General features: G+C 45.0%; 1 protein-coding gene across 1 annotated transcript in view; it reads left to right on the forward strand.

Moving 5' to 3' along the window:
* The window catches only part of LOC143961309 (transmembrane 4 L6 family member 5-like), a 64,101-nt gene that overhangs the window by 18,739 nt on the left and 24,398 nt on the right, over positions 1–20,964 (forward strand). The window contains exon 2 of the mRNA XM_077470566.1: positions 16,949–17,016. Coding sequence (XP_077326692.1) covers positions 16,949–17,016 — 68 coding nt within the window. The remainder of the gene's footprint in view (positions 1–16,948; positions 17,017–20,964) is intronic.

The following is a 20,964-nucleotide window of genomic DNA, read 5'->3' on the forward strand; positions in this document are numbered from 1 at the left end:
ACCACGCCAGTGGGGCATGATCAGGGATGCATGCACTGTCCTGTCACCATTTGAGGAGGCCACAAGGATGGTGAGCAGTGACAGTGCATGCATCAGTGACACTGTACTTCTTGTCCACCTGTTGGAGCATACACTGCGGGGAATAATGGACAGGGCACTTGAGGCAGAACAGAGGCAGGAAGAGGAGGACTTCCTTGCCTCTCAAGGCCCCCTTTATCCAGACAGTGTTCCTGCTGTCCCACACATCACACAGGAAGAGGAGGAGGAGGAGGAGGATGATTGAGACAGCATGGAGGTGGAGCCTGGCTCTCAGCATCAGCAGCGGCAGTCTTGTAGGGATGATTTAGAGTCCCAAGAAACCTGTGGACTTGTACGTGGCTGGGAGGAGGTAGCTGCGGATCATGTTGTCCTTAGTGACCCAGAGGACTCTGGACCGAATGCCTCAGCTAACCTACGCTGCATGGCCTCCCTGATCCTGTTAAGCCTGCGGAAGGATCCTCGTATTCTTCAGATCAAGGAGAGGGACCATAACTGGCTGGCCACTCTCCTTGATCCACGGTACAAGGGTAAGGTTGCAGACCTTATCTTGCCGTCCCAGAGGGAGCAGAGGATGAGACATCTCCGGGAGGCATTGCAGAAAGGTCTGTGCAACGCGTTCCCAGAGACTGGGAGGTTACAAACTCCTGGTCCTGGACAACGTGTTGCTGAGGCATTGGTCAGAAGGAGCGGTGGAGAAGGTGGCCACCTGACCGATGCATTCAGACAATTTTTTAGTCCGCAGCCCCAAGGTATGATCGGTTCCAGCAACCATCGCCAGCGTTTGATTTACATGGTGCAGGAATACCTAGGGGCAAGGTCAGACTTGGACACCTTTCCCACCGAAAATCCTCTGGCTTACTGGGTCTTGAGGATGGATCACTGGCCAGAGATTGCACAGTATGCAATTAAGCTACTGGCCTGTCCTGCATCCAGCGCCTGTCCTCCAACTCGGTTGATCGACTGACCTTCATAAAGATGAATCAGTCTTGGATCACCACCAGCTACCAAGCACCTGAAGCTGATGTAACTGAATAATTTTTTTTGAAATATCACATCCCTTCAAGACTGCCTGTGCTGATGCTGAGTGACTGTCCTGTTATGTTGACTGTCTATCCTCTTCCTCCTCCACTGATATCTTGGAAGAACATTTTTGGTTCTGGGTGATGCCACCAGCCCAATGTTTCAGCCCCTGTTTAACAGGGGCGTGTAATTACAATTTTTGATGCAACGCTTTGCAGCAGGGCTCATTCCTGCACTACAAATAGAGTATATGGGAGAGGTAGCAGTGTCATGGCACCAGCACCAATGCCTAAGGCCCAATTTTTCAGCCCTTGTTTAACAGGGGCGTGTAATTACAATTTTTGATGCAATGCTTTGCAGCAGGGCTCATTCCTGCACTCCAACTAGAGTATCTGGGAGAGGTTGCAGTGTTGTGGCACCAGCAAGCAGTGCCTAAGGCCCAATTTTTCAGCCCCTGTTTAACAGGGGCATGTAATTACAATTCTTTATATAATATTTCACAGCAGGGCACGTTCCTGCGCCCACCGAGAGTAACTGTGAGGACTTACAGTGTTGTGGCACCAGCACCACTACCACCACCACAACCACCAAAGGCCCTATTTTTCTACCACTGTTCAACAATGGCATGTAATTACAATTCTTGATATAATTGTTCACAGCAGGGCTCCCCAGCACCTACCAAGAGTCACTTTGAGGGCTTACAGGTTTGTGGCAACACCAACACCTTAGGCACAAATTTCTGCAGAGCATATAGGGCAGGCCCCTACTTTCAAACATCCAACTTACAAACGTCTCCTACTTGCAAATGGAAGGAGACAACAGGAAGTGAGATAAAAAAATACGGACAGCAAAACAAATTATACAGGGGTGATAACACTTCCCTATGTTTTCCAAAAAGCTTAAAAATAGATTTTTTGACTGGAGCTACACTTTAAAAATGTACCAGTTCAAAATTACAAACAGATTCTACTTAAAGCGGGAGTCCACCGGGACTCCGCGTTTTTTTTTTTTTTTTTTAAAAGCCAGCAGCTACAAATACTGCAGCTGCTGACTTTTAAATAGTGACACTTACCTGTCCAGCGCGCCCGCGATGTCGGCACCCGAAGCCGATCGCTCGCTCGGCTGCCGGGTCCCGCCGCCATCTTGGGTATGGGAATCAGGAAATGGAGCCTTTTGGCTTCATTTCCCGGTTCCCTACTGCGCATGCGCGAGCCGCGCGGCGCAATCCGGACGGTCCCCGCTGCCTCTGGGAGCTGTGTGTTTCCCAGCAGGCAGCGGGGCACTTGCTGAAGGGGGTGGGCGCTTGCGGAACGGGGGCGTAACGTACGCCCGTTCCGCAGAGAGCTAGCCCGGAAGTGGGTGCAGTTACCTGGATTATCCAGGTAACTGCACCCCCCTCCCCCCTGAAAGGTGCCGATTGTGGCGCCGGAGGGGGGGGGGGATTCCGATGAGCGGAGGTCCATTTTAGGGTGGACCTCCGCTTTAACACAACAAACCTACCCAGTCCCTGTCTTGTTTGCACCGTCTGTATACCCCTGTTCTGAGTATATAGGGCCTGGGGGCCCCACGCCTTTCCTTTTTTTAATATGGGTACGGGGTTCCCCTTAATATTCGTACAAGACCCAAACTGGCTGGTAATGGGCAGGTGGGCTACCTATGCCATTTTCCTCAATGATTTTCATCCATATCGCCGGAACCAGATATTACATTAAAACCGCAAGCAGTTTTAAATGACTTTTTTTCCGTTAAATGTCCTTTTGTACAGGGACTGTTCTAAACACGGGAAACACGTGCCACTTCACAGGCATACTATAGACACCCCCCAGGCATATTTAAAGGAATATTTCACTTTTTTTTCCACTTTAATCGTCATTAAAATCAGTGCTCCTGAAAAAACTGCAGTTTTTAAAAACATTTTAGACAATGTCCCCTGGGGCAGGAGCCAGGTCCCCAAACCCTTTTTAGGACAATATCTTGCATATTAGCCATTCAAATTACCACTTTTTATTTTGAACGTTCGAGTCCCATAGACTTCAATGGGGTTCTAACGTTCGTGCCGAACGCGGGGGTCGTTCGCAAGTTCTGGTGCGAACCGAACCGGGGGGTGTTCGGCTCATCCCTACCGGCCGCTCTGTATGTAGCTTCTGACAGGCATTTTTGAAATCCTGACAATTACAGTATCAAAAGAAAAAAGAAGGCATAAACAGGCTGATACTTGTAAATTCCCTCTTGCTTTGATTTTTCTTTTGATACTGTAATTGCCAGGATTTCAATAATCCATTCTGAGGGGTAAATTTAATAGAAATTTCACAGTGTTTTCTTCACCATAATCCCCCATTTATTGTGTAGGAGTGTAATGGCTTTTTACCCCGGGTGATGAAATAGACCAGGAGATCCGTGCAGCTTTCCAAAGGGACACAACCCAATCCTTGATGAATGAGGAAGAAATCAGTGATTTGAAGAGCATAAAAAAATATTCATTAAACATTTAAACAGAAAGTGGGACGTGTCCTTTCTGGATATCTATACAGAACACAGAATTATCCCAAGGGGCCTCCATGACAAAGTTGTCCCTGCTGAACATCTCCATAATGAAAGGTTTTTAAACAAATGGAAAACTTTGTATATAAATCATGGGATTGATAGTAGAGGAATAAAAAATCCAGGTGGATGAGTTAATTAAGCAGACTGAGGAGAGTACTCAAAGTTTAGAAACATTCAGACACGGAGGACTTTCAGAAATATAATGAATAATTTAAAAAGGAATTAGAACGAACACAGCGAAATCTAAAATTCATCAGTCAAAATTTCGAGTGGACTTAAATGATTGGGAGACAGGATATCTTTGACCTAACCCAGTGATGGTGAACCTTGGCACTCCAGATGTTTTGGAACTACATTTCCCATGATGCTCATGCTCTGCAGTGTAGTTGAGCATCATGGGAAATGTAGTTCCAAAAAATCTGGGGTGCCAAGGTTCGCCATCACTGACCAAACCATTCATAGTAGACGTAATAGTTCTAGGAGACAGGGACCATTATCATCATCGTGCTCAGGTGGTGACAGAACCCCAAGCGCCACAGATGAGGAAATAGGGGAAAAATCTGTGACTTTTTTTTAGAACAAGAGGGGCCAGAGGGCCCCAATAATCCACAATAGGAACAACAGCGTGGAAAAGGGAAAAACAAAGAACAAGGGAACCACAGGCAGGAAAACAAGAGCATGGAATCAAAACAAATCAATATAGAAAGTGTAGAAGAAACCCTAAAAAAAAAAATGATAAACCTCGGAAATTGGTTTTCCATTGTCACCTAGACATATCATTTTATATTTAACCACTTGCTTACTGGGCACTTAAACCCCCCTCAGTCCCAGACCAATTTTCAGCTTTCAGCGCTGATGCACTTTGAATGACAATTGCGCGGTCATACAACACTGTACCCAAATGAAATTTTTATCATTTTTTTCCCACAAATAGAGCTTTCTTTTGGTGGTATTTAGTTACAGCTCGGAGTTTTATTTTTTGCTAAACAAACAAAAAAAGATGCAAAAAAAAAAAAAAAAAAAATCATGTTTTAATAGTTTGTTATAAAATTTTGCAAACGGGTCATTTTTCTCCTTCATTGAAGTACTGATTAGGCGGCACTGATAGGCTGCATTGGTGGGCACTGATGGGCTGCATTGGTGGGCACTGATGGGCTGCATTGGTGGGCACTGATAGGCTGCACTGGTGGGCACTGATAGGCATAGTTAAGGCGGCACTAATAGGCACAGATAAGGCGGCACCGATGGGCACAGATAAGGCGGCACTGATGGGCAAAGATGGGCACAGATAAGATGGCACGGATGGGTGGCACGGATAAGTGGCACGGATGGGTGGCACGGATGGGCACTGATAGGTACCACAGATAGATGGGACTGATGGGCACTGATAGGTGGCACTGATAGGTGGCTCTGATAGGTGGCACTGCTGGGCACTGATGGGCGGCACTGCTGGGCACTGATGGGCGGCACTGCTGGGCACTGATGGGCGGCACTGGGGTGCAGCACCTTTGAGGCAGATTTTGGGTGGCACTGTGGGTGGCACTGCTGGGTGGCACTGTGGGCACTGCTGGGTGGCACTGTGGGCACTGCTGGGTGGCACTGTGGGCACTATGGGCACTGCTGGGTGGCACTGACAGGGGGGCACTTACTTTATTTCAGGATGGCACTGCGGGTGGCAGGTGGGCACTGGCAGGGGGCAGGTGTCCGTTTAAATTGCTGGCCGTGATCGGGACTGATGTCCCGAACACGGCCGCCGGCGATCGGCTTTTTTTTTTTCTCCTCGCGCTGTCAGACGTAGTCCCGAAAATGTGGGTCCGCGCTATTGCCGTCATTTTGCAATAGCGCGGTACCCAAGTGGTTAAGGGGGATGTCCTTTTCACCAACGAGCAATATGGACGAATTTACCATCTATAAGGACATAAACCTCTTTTTTACGGAAAGTCTTTTTAAGATCATTTTACGATCCAAAAGGATACATCCCAATATATTAATATATGGACACTAAGGCCGCGTACACACGGGCGGACTGTTCGCCCAACTTAGTCCGCTGAACAGTGTTTCAGCGGACAGTCCGCTCGTGTGTGGGCTTCAGCGGACTGTTTCAGCGGACAGTTTGACGAACAAAGTCTTACGGAATTTCCGTAAGACAGTCCGTTCAAACTTGGTTTTGTCCGTCCAAACTTGGTTTCAGCGGACAGTCCGCTCGTGTGTAGGCAAGTTGGACGGACTAAGTATCGCGCATGCTCAGAAAGGGTTTACACGGCCGAAGGTTGCATTGCAGTATATAGGACGTCGTTTTTCTAGTCCCGTCGTACGTGCTGTACACGTCATCACGCACGTTTTCAGTGGACTGTTCGTTCATCGTGTGTGGTCAAGTCCGTTCATGCTAATTTTGAACGGACTGTCTGTCGGATTGTTTGACGAACTAAGTTGGGCGAACAGTCCGCCCGTGTGTACGCGGCCTAAGTCTTCATGTACATGGGACATTTTTACAATCTCTCGATTTTACTTGACAAATAGTAATCCATGTTTAAAACTCCCGTTTTGCCTCGTTTACATGCCGCGTTTAGCAGTGTTTTGCAGTGTTTGCCTTTAGAGGCGTTTAAAAAGAAAATATTTTCTAATAGCCAAAAATTAAAAACACCTGTAAACCAAACATGGCTAAATGCAAGTTGCCGCGTTTAGAAGCGTTTTGCACTTGAAATGCCTCTAAACTCAGCTTCTAAACCCCATTTTTTGCAATCCAAAAAAAGCCTCTAAACTCAACTGCCTAGAAACGACTATAAACGACCCTGTATACATGTACTGATAAGATAACAGAGGAGAGTTCAGGAGCTGTTGGAAGAAAAATGTTCAACTGCTCATAAACATACGTTTACCAGCAGCAGTGTACATGAGGCCTTATCTGTCCAAGGAGCCCACAATGTCAGCACCCCAGCCGATCTTCGGATTGGCTGTCGGGTGCTGCCTGCCAAAATCGGCACTAAGGGAAACCGGCAGGGAAGCCTTTCAGCTTCACGGGCAGCTCCCTACTGCGCATATGCAAAGCGCGCTGCACTTTCTAATTGGCCTAGTGGCGTAAGGAGGAGGAGGGGCCAGAACTTCCCAGAGACTGCGCTACTACGCCATCTCCGGAAGTCCCTCCTCCCCCCATAAAAATGCCAAATGTGGCACTGGTGGGGGGGGGGGGAGCAAATAAGGGGAAGTTCCACTTTTGGGTGGAACTCCACTTTAAGAAAAAATAAATGTTTCTTGAAATGGTTCAAATGGATTTAAAAACCATTGACTGTAATTGCAAAGATCAGGAAAATCTCACTCTCGAGGAACGTCAAGAACGAACAAAGTAAATTATAAAAAGAAAGTGAAAATACAGCTGAGTGATAGTACCACCTGTAGACTATTTGATCAAAATCCTTTCCTAATACAGGTTAAACATCTTAATGAGAGACTAAGTTTGGCAAGTGAAGCAGGGCTACTAACCAAACGTCAATATGACTATCTGAAAGTGACTGACTATCATGTACCCACATTTTATATAATACCAAAGATATGTAAATGTGCAAAAAATCCACCGTTGAGACCCATAGTGTCAGCGATAAAGGGCCCCCTAGAGAGGATAGGCAGGTACTTGGATCTCTCGCTGAAGGACATGATGGTCCAATTAAAATCCTAAGTACACATCCTCCGTAAAAATTGATAATTCGAAAATAGAGGGAGACTAGTGGTTGGTTGGAATCAATGTGGAATTACTCTATACATCAATTCCTCTATACACCACTGTGGCTTATAAGCAGTACAATTTTTCTTGGACTACCATTATCTGGGTATGGGTCTGCAAAATGAGCTACTGTTGGATCTTCTGGAGTTTGCCTTGGAAAATAATTTTTTTAAACTCTCCAGAAAATACTACCAAAAAATTAGAGGAACATTCATGGGTGCACTGTGGGCTCCGCCCTTCGTGTGCCTCCATTTTGGATTATGGGAGGAATTTGATGTTTACACCTCACCAATGTACCTTGACCATGTTCACACCTGGTTAAGGTACATTGATGATGTGCCCCTACAGTGGAAAGATGATATAGATACACTGCATTCTTTTATTGAACATTTAAATCAAAATGACCGTAATATTTGCCTTATGTACTCCTTTGACAAAACCCAGATTCCTTTTTTAGATTTATTGATTTCTACTGAGGACAGCTATTTGGTAACGCAAACTTTTCATAAACAAACGGCAGCGAATACTCTACTACAGGCTGAAAGGCATCACCCAAAATGGCTCAAAAATGTAATACCTGTGGGCCAATTCCTCCACATTAAGTGGAATTATGCTAAACAAAATTGACTATATAAAAGAGGAAAAAGAGCTTTACTCCAGGTTTTGGGAACGTGGATACTCACACAGGCAACTGCATGGGACTAAACAGAGAACAGTGATCTGTGATAGAAGAGTACTCCTCTAAAGGACAGATAAGAAAAATGAAACTGACAGTCCTGGTCCCTTCAGATTGATAAAAAAAAGTGAGAGAAGTGCTCCAACTCCAAAAGCACTGAATAACCCATGGCTAGCTAAACATGTTGGAGAAATTAAAAAAATGGTGGCCCGGAGGGCACAGAATTTTAGGAGAGATTTTGGAATTCACAAGGACACCTATCAGCAATCAGAATATCCCAGAACAAAAGAGATATTTCCTTGTGGAAAGTGCCAAAGTTGTCCTTTTGTGGATCACACAAATGTATTTATGGATGAAAAAAGATACCAAATAAAAGATTTAATTGCTCTACCTCTCGGGTGATATATATGGTTCCATGTGATAAAAATCTATATTGGAAAAACTAAAACAGCTTTGAATCTGGATGGGAGAGCACAAGAGAAATTAAAGAAAAGAACCCCGAAAACCCTTAGCTAAACATTGTCAAATGGTACATGGGGACAAGTTGGGCGGTATGAAAATGAAAGTATCTCCCACGAGGGGAGACTTCAATAGGGTTCTGCTAAGAAAGGAGAAATGGTGGATATATAAACTTATATCACTTGTCCCCTGTGGCTTGAATGAGATGAATCTCCAGGTGTTCCTTGAGGATTAGGTAATATATGGCACAGTATTATCTCTCCCGGTGTATTTATATACCTTAGCCTTAGATAGGTAAAGATGGTTTTGATCATTGGAATTATTAATACATATTAAACTAAAATCTTTCAGCAAAGTCTTTGTATAAAGAAAGCTGTTGCCTCCAATTCTAAATAACCCATAAGATACTAAGGAGATTAATAGTGCTTCTCCGGTACACAATGAATGGGGACTTTGTGCATATGCTTTTCATATGGGAATTGCAGTGTCACCTTAGGAGAACAGCAATGGACGGCTCTACCATTTGGACCTACACAATATAAGGAAGGCAGTGGGTAGATGTACATCATCCTGGTGAAGCTACCCTTGTACTTAAGTGAAACGCGTTGACATCACAGATACTTCACGTGATGCCTCAGATCCATGCCTCCTTGGCTCTCAAGCAGGTGGCGAGAACAAAACGGAACTGCAGTGACAGCTCCCGAGACAGGTCGCAGTGACTGGAGGCTGGCCTGACAGAAGTTGGAGCTGGAGCAGGAGACCAGCGACTATTATCGGCTGTGAAAACCAACAAAGCTGCGCTAAATACAAACATTTTTAGGTGAAAATGCAATATAATAAATAAAGTCCATGTGAAATGGTGAAAGATATTAAATAAAGCTTCTTTAAAGTTCCTTTAAAACTCCAACACCTCAAGTGATAAAAGCTCCTTTTGTAAATACCACCACCTCTGATAATAAGGGCACTTATAAGATCCTATTGACCTTCTATCGCTAGAAAGGTTAAACGAGCAACAATCATAACCATCGGTGCAATGTTGTATGCCCCTCTATGGAACTTTGACTTCTTCCCCTTATCTCCAAACCAGCCACACCAATGGACCCATGTATATAGGGAAAAAGATGCTCCAATAGTGTAAAATCATTTACTAGTTTATTAAAACAATTTAAAAGTTGCATGTACATCCATTTTTAAAATACACGCCAGCTGTACAGTCTCTCTGGCCGGAAAAACAATACACCTGTGCTTCCGGGATCAGTGTAAACGCAATGACATCAGCACATAGCACTGTCCTACATGTTTTGTCATAGATGAAGTCTTCCGGGAAATATTACCGGCTGACAGCTGAATTCTATGTAGCAGCCACCGAAGGATCAGGAATCTTCCATACCAGCAGGGCCGGATTAACAGAGGGGCTATTGGAGCTGCAGCTCCAGGCCCCTTTCTCAAGATAGGCCCATTTGTCAAACCCCCCCCCCCCCAAAAAAAAAGATTGACTTTGAGGATTGTAGCTCGGCGATCAGGAGTGACAGAGACCCCACATTTGGGGGGTAGGTAGCTAAAGACCCACTCCAGCACTGGTTAAAATATGGGGCTGCTATCATCTATGGTTCCGGAGATACAGGGCTCCTTGCGCTGCCTGTCAGAAGCTACATACAGAGCGGCCGGTAGGGATGAGCCGAACACCCCCCGGTTCGGTTCGCACCAGAACTTGCGAACGACCCCCGCGTTCGGCACGAACGTTAGAACCCCATTGAAGTCTATGGGACTCGAACGTTCGAAATGGAAAGTGCTAATTTTAACGGCTAATATGCAAGATAGTGTTCTAAAAAGGGTTTGGGGACCTGCCTCCTGCCTCAAGGGACATGGGTCACTGCAAAAAAAAGTTTTAAAAACTGCCGTTTTGGCGGGAGCACTGATTTTAATGACGATTAAAGTGAAAAAAAAAGGTGAAATATTCCTTTAAATATGGTGCCTGGGGGGTGTCTGTAGTATGCCTGTGAAGTGCCATTTGTTTCCCGTGTTTAGAACAGTCCCTGCACAAAATGACATTAAACGGAAATAACACCATTTAAAACTGCTTGCGGTTTTAATGTTATATCTGGTTCCTGCAATATGGTTGAAAATCATTCAGAAAAATGGCATGGGTAGCCCTCCCTGCCCATTACCAGCCTATTTGGGTCTTGTACGCATATTAAGGGAAACCCCGTACCCATATTAAAAAAAGGAAATGCGTGTGGCCCCCAGGCCCTATATACTCAGAACAGCAGTATACAGGCGGTGCAAACAAGACAGGGACTGTGTAGGTTTGTTGTGTTAAGTTGAATCCGTTTGTCATTTTCAACCGGTACATTTTTAAAGTGTAGCTCCAGTCAAAAAAAACTATTTTTAAGCTTTTTGGAAAACATAGGGAAGGGTTATCACCCCTGTATAATTTGTTTTGTCGTCCATCTTTTTTCATCTCACTTGCTGCTGTCTTCTTGCGTTTGCAAGTAAGAGATGTTTGTAAGTTGGATGTTTGAAAGTAGGGGCCTGCCCTATATTATAGCGGTATGTACTGGGTACAGAGCACGCAGACGCACGCACTATCTCCTAACACTACTGACTGCAAGCTCTATTATTAACCACTTGACCACTGGGCACTTAAACACCCTTAATAACCAGACCAATTTTCAGCTTTCGGTGCCCTCACATTTTGAATGACAATTACTCAGTCATGCAACACTGGACCTATAGGAAATGTTTGTCCTTTTTTTCACACAAATAGAGCTTTCTTTTGGTGGTATTTAATCACCTCTCAGTTTTTATTTTTTGTGCTATAAAAGAAAAAAGACCGAAAATTCTGCGAAAAAATGAATTTTTCTTCGTTTCTGTTATAAAATTTAGCAGATTAGTAATTTTTTCATCATAAATTTTGGCCAAAATTCATACTACTACATATCTTTGGTAAAAATAAGTACAAATTGGTGGATATTATTTGGTCTTTGTGAAAGTTATAGAGTCCACAAGTTATGGTGCCAATATCTGAAAATTGATCACACCTGAAGTACTGATGGCCTATTTCCTTTTTTTTTTTTTTCCACAAAATTGTCATATTATCAGGTTATTTCACACACACAGCATATGCATACCACAAATTGCACCCCAAAACACATTCTGCTATTACTCCCGAGTACGGCGATACCAAATGTGTGAGACTTTTACACAGCGTGGCCACATACAGAGGCCCAACATGCAGGGAGCGCCATCAGGCGTTCTGGAGCACCCAGGCCAATTCTGACATTTCTCTCCTACATGTAAAAATCATCATTTATTTGCTAGAAAATTACAGAGAACCCCAAAACATTATATATATATATTTTTTTTAGCAAAGACCCTGGAGAATACAATGGTGGTCGTTGCAAATTTTAATCTCACACGGTATTTGCACAGCAATTTTTCAAACGCGTTTTTTTGGGGGAAAAAAACAGTTTTGTGCTTAAAAAACAAACAAAAAAAACAGTAAAGTTAGCCCAATGTTTGCATAACGTGAAAGATGAAGTTATGCTGAGTAAATAGATATCAAACATGTCACTCTTCAAAATTGCACATGCCCGTGGAATGGCGCCAAACGTCGCTACTTAAAAAATCCCCATAGGCGACGCTTTAAATTTTTTTTTACTGGTTACATGTTTTGAGTTGCAGAGGAGGTCTAGGACTAGAATTATTGCTCTCGCTCTAACGTTCTCGGCGATACCTCACATGTGTGGCACATGCGAGCACATGGGGACATGGGCGCTTTAATTTTTATTTTATTTTTTTATTGTTCATTTTACTTTATTTATTTTAGTTTGACATTTTTTTCCCCAAAAATATATTTTTGATCACTTTTATTCCTATTACAAGAAATGTAAACATCCCTTGTAATAGGAATATGGGGTGACAGGTCCTCTTTACAGTGAAATCTGGGGGGTCAATATGACCCCACATCTCACCTCTAGGCTGGGAAGCCTGAAATAAAAAATAAAAAAAAGATTCTGGCTTTGATCGTACTGGCGAGTTGGTAGAAGCACCGAAGGGCGGTGAGGGGTGGGGGGCGTCTATGGCTGGGTATTTCAGGGTATCACCGAGTATGGCTGGGTATCTCCGAGTATGGCTGGGTATGGCAATTTATGGCAGGGTATTACAGAGTATTGGCGGGGTACTACAGAGTAATAGCAGGGTACTGCAGAGTATTGGGGGGTACTACAGAGTAATGGCAGGGTACTGCAGAGTATTGGGGTTACTCCAGAGTAATGGCAGGGTACTGCAGAGTAATGGCAGGGTACTGCACTGCAGAGTAATGGCGGGGTACTGCAGAGTAATGGCGGGTACTGCAGAGTATTGGGAGGTACTGCAGAGTAATGGCAGGGTACTGCAGAGTAATGGGGGTTACTGCAGAGTAATGGGGGGTACTGCAGAGTAATGGCCGGGTACTGCAGAGTAATGGGGGGTACTGCAGAGTAATGGCAGGGTACTGCAGAGTAATGGCGGGTACTGCAGAGTATTGGGGGGTACTGCAGAGTAATGGCAGGGTACTGCAGAGTAATGGGGGTTACTGCAGAGTAATGGGGGGTACTGCAGAGTAATGGCAGGGTACTGCAGAGTAATGGGGGGTACTGCAGAGTAATGGCAGGGTACTGCAGAGTAATGGGGGGTACTGCAGAGTAATGGCAGGGTACTGCAGAGTATGCACTGGTATTGCAGAGTATTGGCAGGGAATTGAGGGGTTAAATTTGGTGAGCAGCGATGTGGGCACTGCAGATGCAGCCCACATCGCTGCTGACACCGATCTCTTTCCCCTCCGCTGTACCGATCGGTACAGAGAGGGGAGGGAGGAACCGGCGTCATAACATGACGCCGGTTTGTTTACAAGTGATCACTCCATCATTTGACGGAGCGATCACGTGGTAAACGGCCGCTATGAGCGGCCGTTTACCGTGATCCGTGATGCGCCGGGTCCTGCGGACCCGGCGGTCACGGATGCTCTCGAGTGCGCGCACCAGGGGGCGCGCGAGAGCAGAATTCTGGGAGGCCGTTAATTAACGGCCTCTCAGAGTTAAACAACCGCCCTGAAGCCGTTAATCGGCAATGGGCAGTTGTTAAGTGGTTAAAGCTAGATCACTAGCTATATAGGTGAGGTGAATATAGTGGTGTATACTGCAGTCAGGGCACAGACAACAACCACTACACAGCAGCAAGATAGGAAATCAGCCAAAAACGATTGGTGTGTAACTGTGTTGAAGGTACACAGAACACCCACTGCTTCAGATGCTAACTAACACACTACACGAGGCCGCCTCAAAGGCGGCCTTATATAGTGTGGGGCATGCACTACACAGCCTGAGCTATGATTGGCCACAGGCAGGATGCCTGTGGCCAATCATGGCTCTCCTCGCTGCCGGCGCTGCGATTGGCCAAGCATGCGGGGTCACAGTGCATGCTTGGCCAATCATGGGGCAGCAATGCACTACGCCAACGCAGTGCATTGTGGTCCGCGCGCGCGCCACTCGAATTTTGACGCGAACGGCCAAAACGTTCGGAATTCGCCGAACGGCCGAACAGCCAATGTTCGAGTCGAACATACGTTCGACTCGAACACGAAGCTCATCCCTAGTGGTGAGTTTACACTTTTCATTGAACAGAGTTTGGATAATTAAGGGTTAACCAGAAAGGTCATAAATTAAAGGGGTTGTAAAGGTAAATGTTTTTTCACCTTAAAGCGGAGGTCCACCCTAAAGTGGACCTTCCGCTCCTTGGAATCCTCCCCCCCTCCGGCGCCACAATTGGCACCTTTCAGGGGGGAGGGGGGTGCAGGTACCTGTACAGTACAGGTATCTGCACCCACTTCCGGGATTGCTCTCTGCGGAAAGGGGCGTAGATTACGCCCCTTTCCGAAAGTCATCCACTGCCTGCTGGGAAACACACAGATCCCAGAGGCAGCGGGTCCATCCTTATTGCGCAGCGCGATTCGCGCATGAGCAATAGGGAACTGGGAAATGAAGCCGAAAGGCTCCACTTCCTGATTCCCATACCCAAGATGGCGGCGGTAGCACCCGAGAGACGATCGAGAGATCGGCTTTGGGTGCCGACATCGCGGGCGCGCTGGACAGGTAAGTGTCACTATTTTAAAAGTCAGCAGCTGCAGTATTTGTAGCTGCTGGCTTTAAAAAAAAAAAAAAACGGACTCCCGGCGGACTCCCGCTTTAATGCATTCTATGCATTAAGGTGAAAAAACATCTGACAGTGCCTGAGCTCCCAGCCCCCCCCCCCCCCCCGTTTTACTTACCTCACCCCTCGAAAGTCTGCGCTCGTCCCCTGACGTCCTTTCCACCGTTCAGCCTGGCCGCTGATTGGCTGGAGTAGATGGATGGAAAGCAGCGCAGCCATTGGCTCGCGCTGCTGTCAATCACATCCACTGATGCGGAGCGCCGGGGGTGGGGCCGTGTGATACAGCGAGCGGCTATAGCAGCCAGCTGTATCACGGGAGCGCGCCCGCAGATGCTTCTCACCATGCGAGGGAGCTCGCATGAACGTAAGAAGTACCTGCGGGAGGAAGCCGAGACAGCTGCCGAGGGACCCCAGAAGAGCAGGTTCGGTGCCACTCTGCAAAACGAGCTGCACAGTGGAGGTAAGTATAACATGTTTGTTTTTTTTTGGTTTTTTTTATTCACTTTACAATCCCTTTAACTGCTCATTATGTGGACAGAATGCTTGGGGAGATAGTGATGTGTTCCTGCTTAGGAGATGCATGTTAGCTTGGGGGGCTGCAAACACTGACCGGCTCCAACACACACTCGCTGTTATTCAACCCTTCACATATTTCCACATAAACTTCCCTCCTGGCATTAAACATTGCCAGGTATTGTGCTCAGCTTACCACCCCAAACTGATGTTCCTCCCTCAGCTCACCTCTCTAGCTGCATGTCCTATGAGCAGAATAGCTGATCTATCCGTCAGCTAGACCTAGACCTGATCTACCTGTCAGCTAGCTGTGATTGACAGGTAGACTGAAGCAGAAGCTTTCATGGGGCCCCCTATTGGCAATGCCTGAATGGTCAGGTGTGCGGTACTTACTATTGGGAGTTGTGTCGGTAGCTGCTGGTGTAGCAACTGCCACACAGCTTGCATACTTCAAAGTCTTGAAGGATGCTAATGGGAACTGAGTTCCTGTTGTGGAAAAAGTACAGGAACTCCGTTCCCATGCGTTCCCGCAGGACTTGAGCCCTGACTAAATCACATGGTACCTTGATCTTCTACTGTGAGACAAGACTGGGACCTTGAATGCGTGCTGCAGCAGAGATTCCTTGGTTCCCCCATGTGGAAGCAAATTGTATAATTTGCTTTGGAAAGGAGCTTCCGTAACACTCAGGATCTTTGTGAAGCCCATTGAATACTCAAAAATGATCAAAAACCAACTTAAAGAGAGACATTAGGCTCTGAGCTCCCCCATTAATTACCTCTCCTCCTTGATGGTGTATTTTTTGTAAAAAGTTTTAACATTTATTTACATTTTTGCAGCCAAAATGGCACAATATCTACTTTATATTTGTTATATGTTCCCATTCACGAAGCGTAACTTAAATATAAAAAATAAATAAAAATGCAGCTTACCTTTTTACTTCCTTTTTTGCTTGCCTAAAATCAAGCTTTTCAACAGCCATTCTCAACCAGAGTTCCATGGAACCTTAGGATTTATCTACAGCAAGGGTCTCCAAACTTTCTATACGATGAGCCAGTTTACTGTCCTTCAGGCTTTAGGGGAGCTGGACTGTGACCATCAGGAATAGAAAATGTCTCAGCATCAGCTGGAGTAAACAATGCACCATCTTTGGTGTCAGTGAGAGGAATTGTGCCCCATAGCTTGCGTCACTGGGAGGAATTGTGTCCCATAGTTGCTGTCTTTGGTAGGAATTGTGCGCCATCTATGGTGTCATTGGGCACCATTGTTGATGTCATTGGGTGGAACTGTGCCACATTTGGCCTCAGTTTGGAGACCAATGGTCTAGAGGTTGGTGGTGGTTCCTTTAACTATGGCTGTTTGTCCTCCCATCTGATTTGATGGTGCTTGAACAGTTCTGGGGCCAACAGCATTCTTCAAAGCCAACAGCATGACACCCGGGATCTTTTTTAGCTGTATGAAAGAGTGATATTTTAAGGGAGAGAATCTTCCCACTGACCAGCGATGTAAAGGACATTTTTCACACTGATGCCTAATTCATTTTACAAGGTGTTCTCCAAGACCTGAACATTATTTTAAAGGTTCCTCTGGGATAAAATGGTTGAGGAGACCAGCAGCAGCAAAATGTCAAAATGTGCCAATCGAGGGAAATACAGTATTATTTTAGGAAGTACGGCAGTGATTTATGATAGATGGTGCTTTAGCAAAACAAAATGTCCTCCAGTTAGGGTTTATAGCGATGTTCATATACAATATTTGATTTTGACTTTGCTCAATCATGTTTCTCTTTTACGGGTCCTACTTCCAAGCATTCAAATGGCTGCAGCTGGTGGGAAAGGATGTTGTGGTAACCGTTGTGGGGTAAGAGTCAGTTAAGCATAAAACACATTTGTAAAATTATCTCTTTTTGATTTGGGATTTTTTGGAGGAGGCGGTCACAAGCAGATTTTGTTAAAAAAAAAAAAAAGATCAGTTAGTAGGTAGGGTGGCAACATTTCATTGGAAGATTACCTTATCAGCCATTATCATTTTACAGTTTTTTTTAATTTACATATCTAGGTTTACACTGATAGCAGTTCTGTGTAAGGTGAAAGGTGAAATACACTTTCAAGGAAGAAGAACTAATGTAAATAGAACACAGTCCTTGTGTACTGCACCTTCCATATAAACAGCATCACTCTAGTATTAGGCCTTACCAGGTACTGTATATAAGCTCTGCACATGCAGACCACTCTATACAGAGGATCTCCCCTGCTCACTCCATCAGTCTCCTCACACATCACCAACTTACTAACAGACATATCAGCCTGGATGTCACATCACTTCCTCCAACTCAACCTATCCAAAACCAAGCTCATGATATTTCCTCCCCTACGTGCCTCTACCCCTGATTTCTCTGTCAAAATCAACGGCTCAACTATCATCCCGGCCTCCCATGCCAATGTCCTAGGTGTAATCCTGGAACTCTGAACTATCTTTTCAGCCCCACATCCAATCGCTGTCCAAAGCTTGCCACCTCAAACACCACAACATCTCCAAGATACGCCCCTTCCTAATCAATGACACCACAAAGCTTCTAATCCACTCCCTGGTCATCTATTGTATCAACTAATGCAACTCCCTCATTGGCTTACCTTTAAATAGGCTATAACCCCTTTAGTCCATCATGAATGCTGCTGCCAGGCTCATCCACCTTACAAACCACTCGGCTTCTGCTAGTCCTCTCTGCTAATTCCTCCATTGGCTGCCACTCACCCAACAAATTAAATTCAAGATACTAACAATAACTTACAAAACCATCCACAACTTGGCCCCCGGGTACATCTCTAACCTATTCTCAAAATACCAACCAAATTGTTCTTTTAGTTCCTCCCAAGACCTCCTGCTCTCTAGCTTCCTTGTCACCTCCCACCTTGACCCTCCCTCTTAGATTGTAAGCTCTAACGCACGGGGCTCTCTGATTGCTCCTGTATTAAAGTGTATTGCAGTTGTCCTGTCTACCCTAAAGTTATAAAGCACTGCGTAAACTGTCAGCGCTATATAAATCCTGTATAGTAATAATAATAGCTATATATTGACAACAATTTGCACAGTGCTGTAAAAAGTAAAGAGGGTTAGGAGAGCTCTGCTTATGAGAGCTTACAATCTAAAAAAAGGAAGAGGGGGGGTGCAAGTGATTGAAAATGTAAAAACTGTGTGGGGATAAGTTGAGTGGAGAAAGCAAACGTTCAGTTGTTAGTATGAGGTGGGATGGGCTTCCTTATAAAGGTGAGTTTTCAGGGTTTGCCTTAAGATGGACAGAGTTGGAGCTACCTTGATATACTGGGGCATGGACTACTTCTGGAAAAGTCCAGGAGGGGAGCATGGAAGGAGGTCATGAGGGAACTAGAGAGCAGGAGGAGCAAAAAGAACATTTTGGCTGATTTGTGACTAGGTTGGTGGTGGGTGACTAATATTTAAAATTGTATTTGTTGGGTGAATGGAAGCCAGTAGAGGGATTTGCTTGGGGGTGGTGGACACTGAATGGTTGGTAAGGTAGATAAGTTTGGCAGCAGCATTTATGATGGATAAATGGGGATAGACTGCAGTGCCTTGCGAAAGTATTAGGCCCCCTTGAACTTTTCAACCTTTTGCCACATTTCAGGCTTCAAACATAAAGATATACAATTTTTATTTTTTGTGAAGAATCACCAACAAGTGGGACACAATTGTGAAGTGGAACGAAATCTATTGGATTTTTGAAACTTTTTTAACTAATAAAAAAATGAAAAGTGGGGCGTGCAAAATTATTCGGCCCCCTTGCGTAAATACTTTGTAGAGCCACCTTTTGCTGCGATTACAGCTGCAAGTCGCTTGGGGTATGTCTCTATCAGTTTTGCACATCGAGAGACTGAAGTTCTTGCCCATTCTTCCTTGCAAAACAGCTCGAGCTCAGTGAGGTTGGATGGAGAGCGTTTGTGAACAGCAGTTTTCAGCTCTTTCCACAGATTCTCGATTGGATTCAGGTCTGGACTTTGACTTGGCCATTCTAACACCTGGATACGTTTATTTGTGACCCATTCCTTTGTAGATTTTGCTGTATGTTTGGGATCATTGTCTTGTTGGAAGATAAATCTCCGTCCCAGTTTCAGGTCTTTTGCAGACTCCAACAGGTTTTCATCCAGAATGGTCCTGTATTTGGCTGCATCCATCTTCCCCTCAATTTTAACCATCTTCCCTGTCCCTGCTGAAGAAAAGCAGGCCCAAACCATGATGCTGCCACCACCATGTTTGACAGTGGGGGTGGTGTGTTGAGAGTGATGAGCTGTGTTGCTTTTACGCCAAACATATCATTTTGCATTGTGGGCAAAAAGTTCGATTTTGGTTTCATCTGACCAGAGCACCTTCTTCCACATGTTTGGTGTGTCTCCCAGGTTGCTTGTAGCAAACTTTAGACGAGACTTTTTATGGATATCTTTGAGAAATGGCTTTCTTCTTGCCACTCTTACATAAAGGCCAGATTTGTGCAGTGTACGACTGATTGTTGTCCTATGGACAGACTCTCCCACCTCAGCTGTAGTTCTCTGCAGTTCATCCAGAGTGATCATGGGCCTCTTGGCTGCATCTCTGATCAGTCTTCTCCTTGTCTGAGCTGAAAGTTTAGAGGGACGGTCAGGTCTTGGTAGATTTGCAGTGGTCTGATACTCCTTCCATTTTTAAAATGATCGCTTACACAGTGCTCCTTGGGATGTTTAAAGCTTGGGAAATTTTTTGCATCCAAATCCAGCTTTAAGCTTCTCCACAACAGTATTACGGACCTGCCTGGTGTGTTCCTTGGTCTTCATGATGCTCTCTGCGCTTTCAACAGAATCCTGAGACTATCACAGAGCAGGTGCATTTATACAGAGACTTGATTACACACAGGTGGATTCTATTTATCACCATCAGTCATTTAGGACAACATTGGATCATTCAGAGATCCTCGCTGAACTTCTGGAGTGAGTTTGCTGCACTGAAAGTAAAGGGGCCGAATCATTTTGCACGCACCACTTTTCAGTTTTTTATTTGCTAAAAAAGTTTAAAATATCCAGTAGATTTCGTTCCACTTCACAATTGTGTCCCACTTGTTGGTGATTCTTCACAAAAAATAAAAATGTTATATCTTTATGTTTGAAGCCTGAAATGTGGCAAAAGGTTGAAAAGTTCAAGGGGGCCGAATACTTTGGCAAGGCACTGTATGTAGAGGTAGGCCAACAAGGAGGGAGTGGCAGCAGTTGAGGGTGAGACGTAACAACAAGGGAGTCAATTAGGAGCTTGGTGTTTTCATTGGTTAAGAATATTTTGGAAATGTTGGAAGGTAAGGGCGGCAAGAGTTGGACAGTGATTGAATGTGGTTCAGGAAGATGAGACCAAAGTCCAGGATTATAGCCTGGCGCCCTGGCATTAGGGGAGGGACTAAAAGTTGTGCTATTGATCTGGAGGGCACACAGGGGGTGGAGGAAATATTATGAGCTCAGTTTTCAAAAGAATAAGTTTTAGAAACTGATGTGACATCCATACTGGTATGTCAATTGGTAAAATAGTGATCCACAAGGAGACTTAAGGAGATGAGCTGAGGACTAGAGAGATAGGAAAGATTATCACCATGGTAGTCGGATGATACCCAGAATAAAAAAGACTCACCATAGCATAATTCCAATGAGAACCATTTAATTTGATAATAAAAATTACAATGTTGCAGTTAAAAGACAACAAAATAGCCTGCCAGCTGTGCAGAACGCCCGTCTGCTTAGACACCTGTACGCGATGACGTCAGCACTTCAGCTACGC

The sequence above is a fragment of the Lithobates pipiens genome, unplaced genomic scaffold, assembly GCF_037356315.1.
Source record: "Lithobates pipiens isolate NorthernLeopardFrog02 unplaced genomic scaffold, aLitPip1_a1.2 Scaffold_8, whole genome shotgun sequence".
Taxonomy (NCBI): Eukaryota; Metazoa; Chordata; class Amphibia; order Anura; family Ranidae; genus Lithobates; species Lithobates pipiens.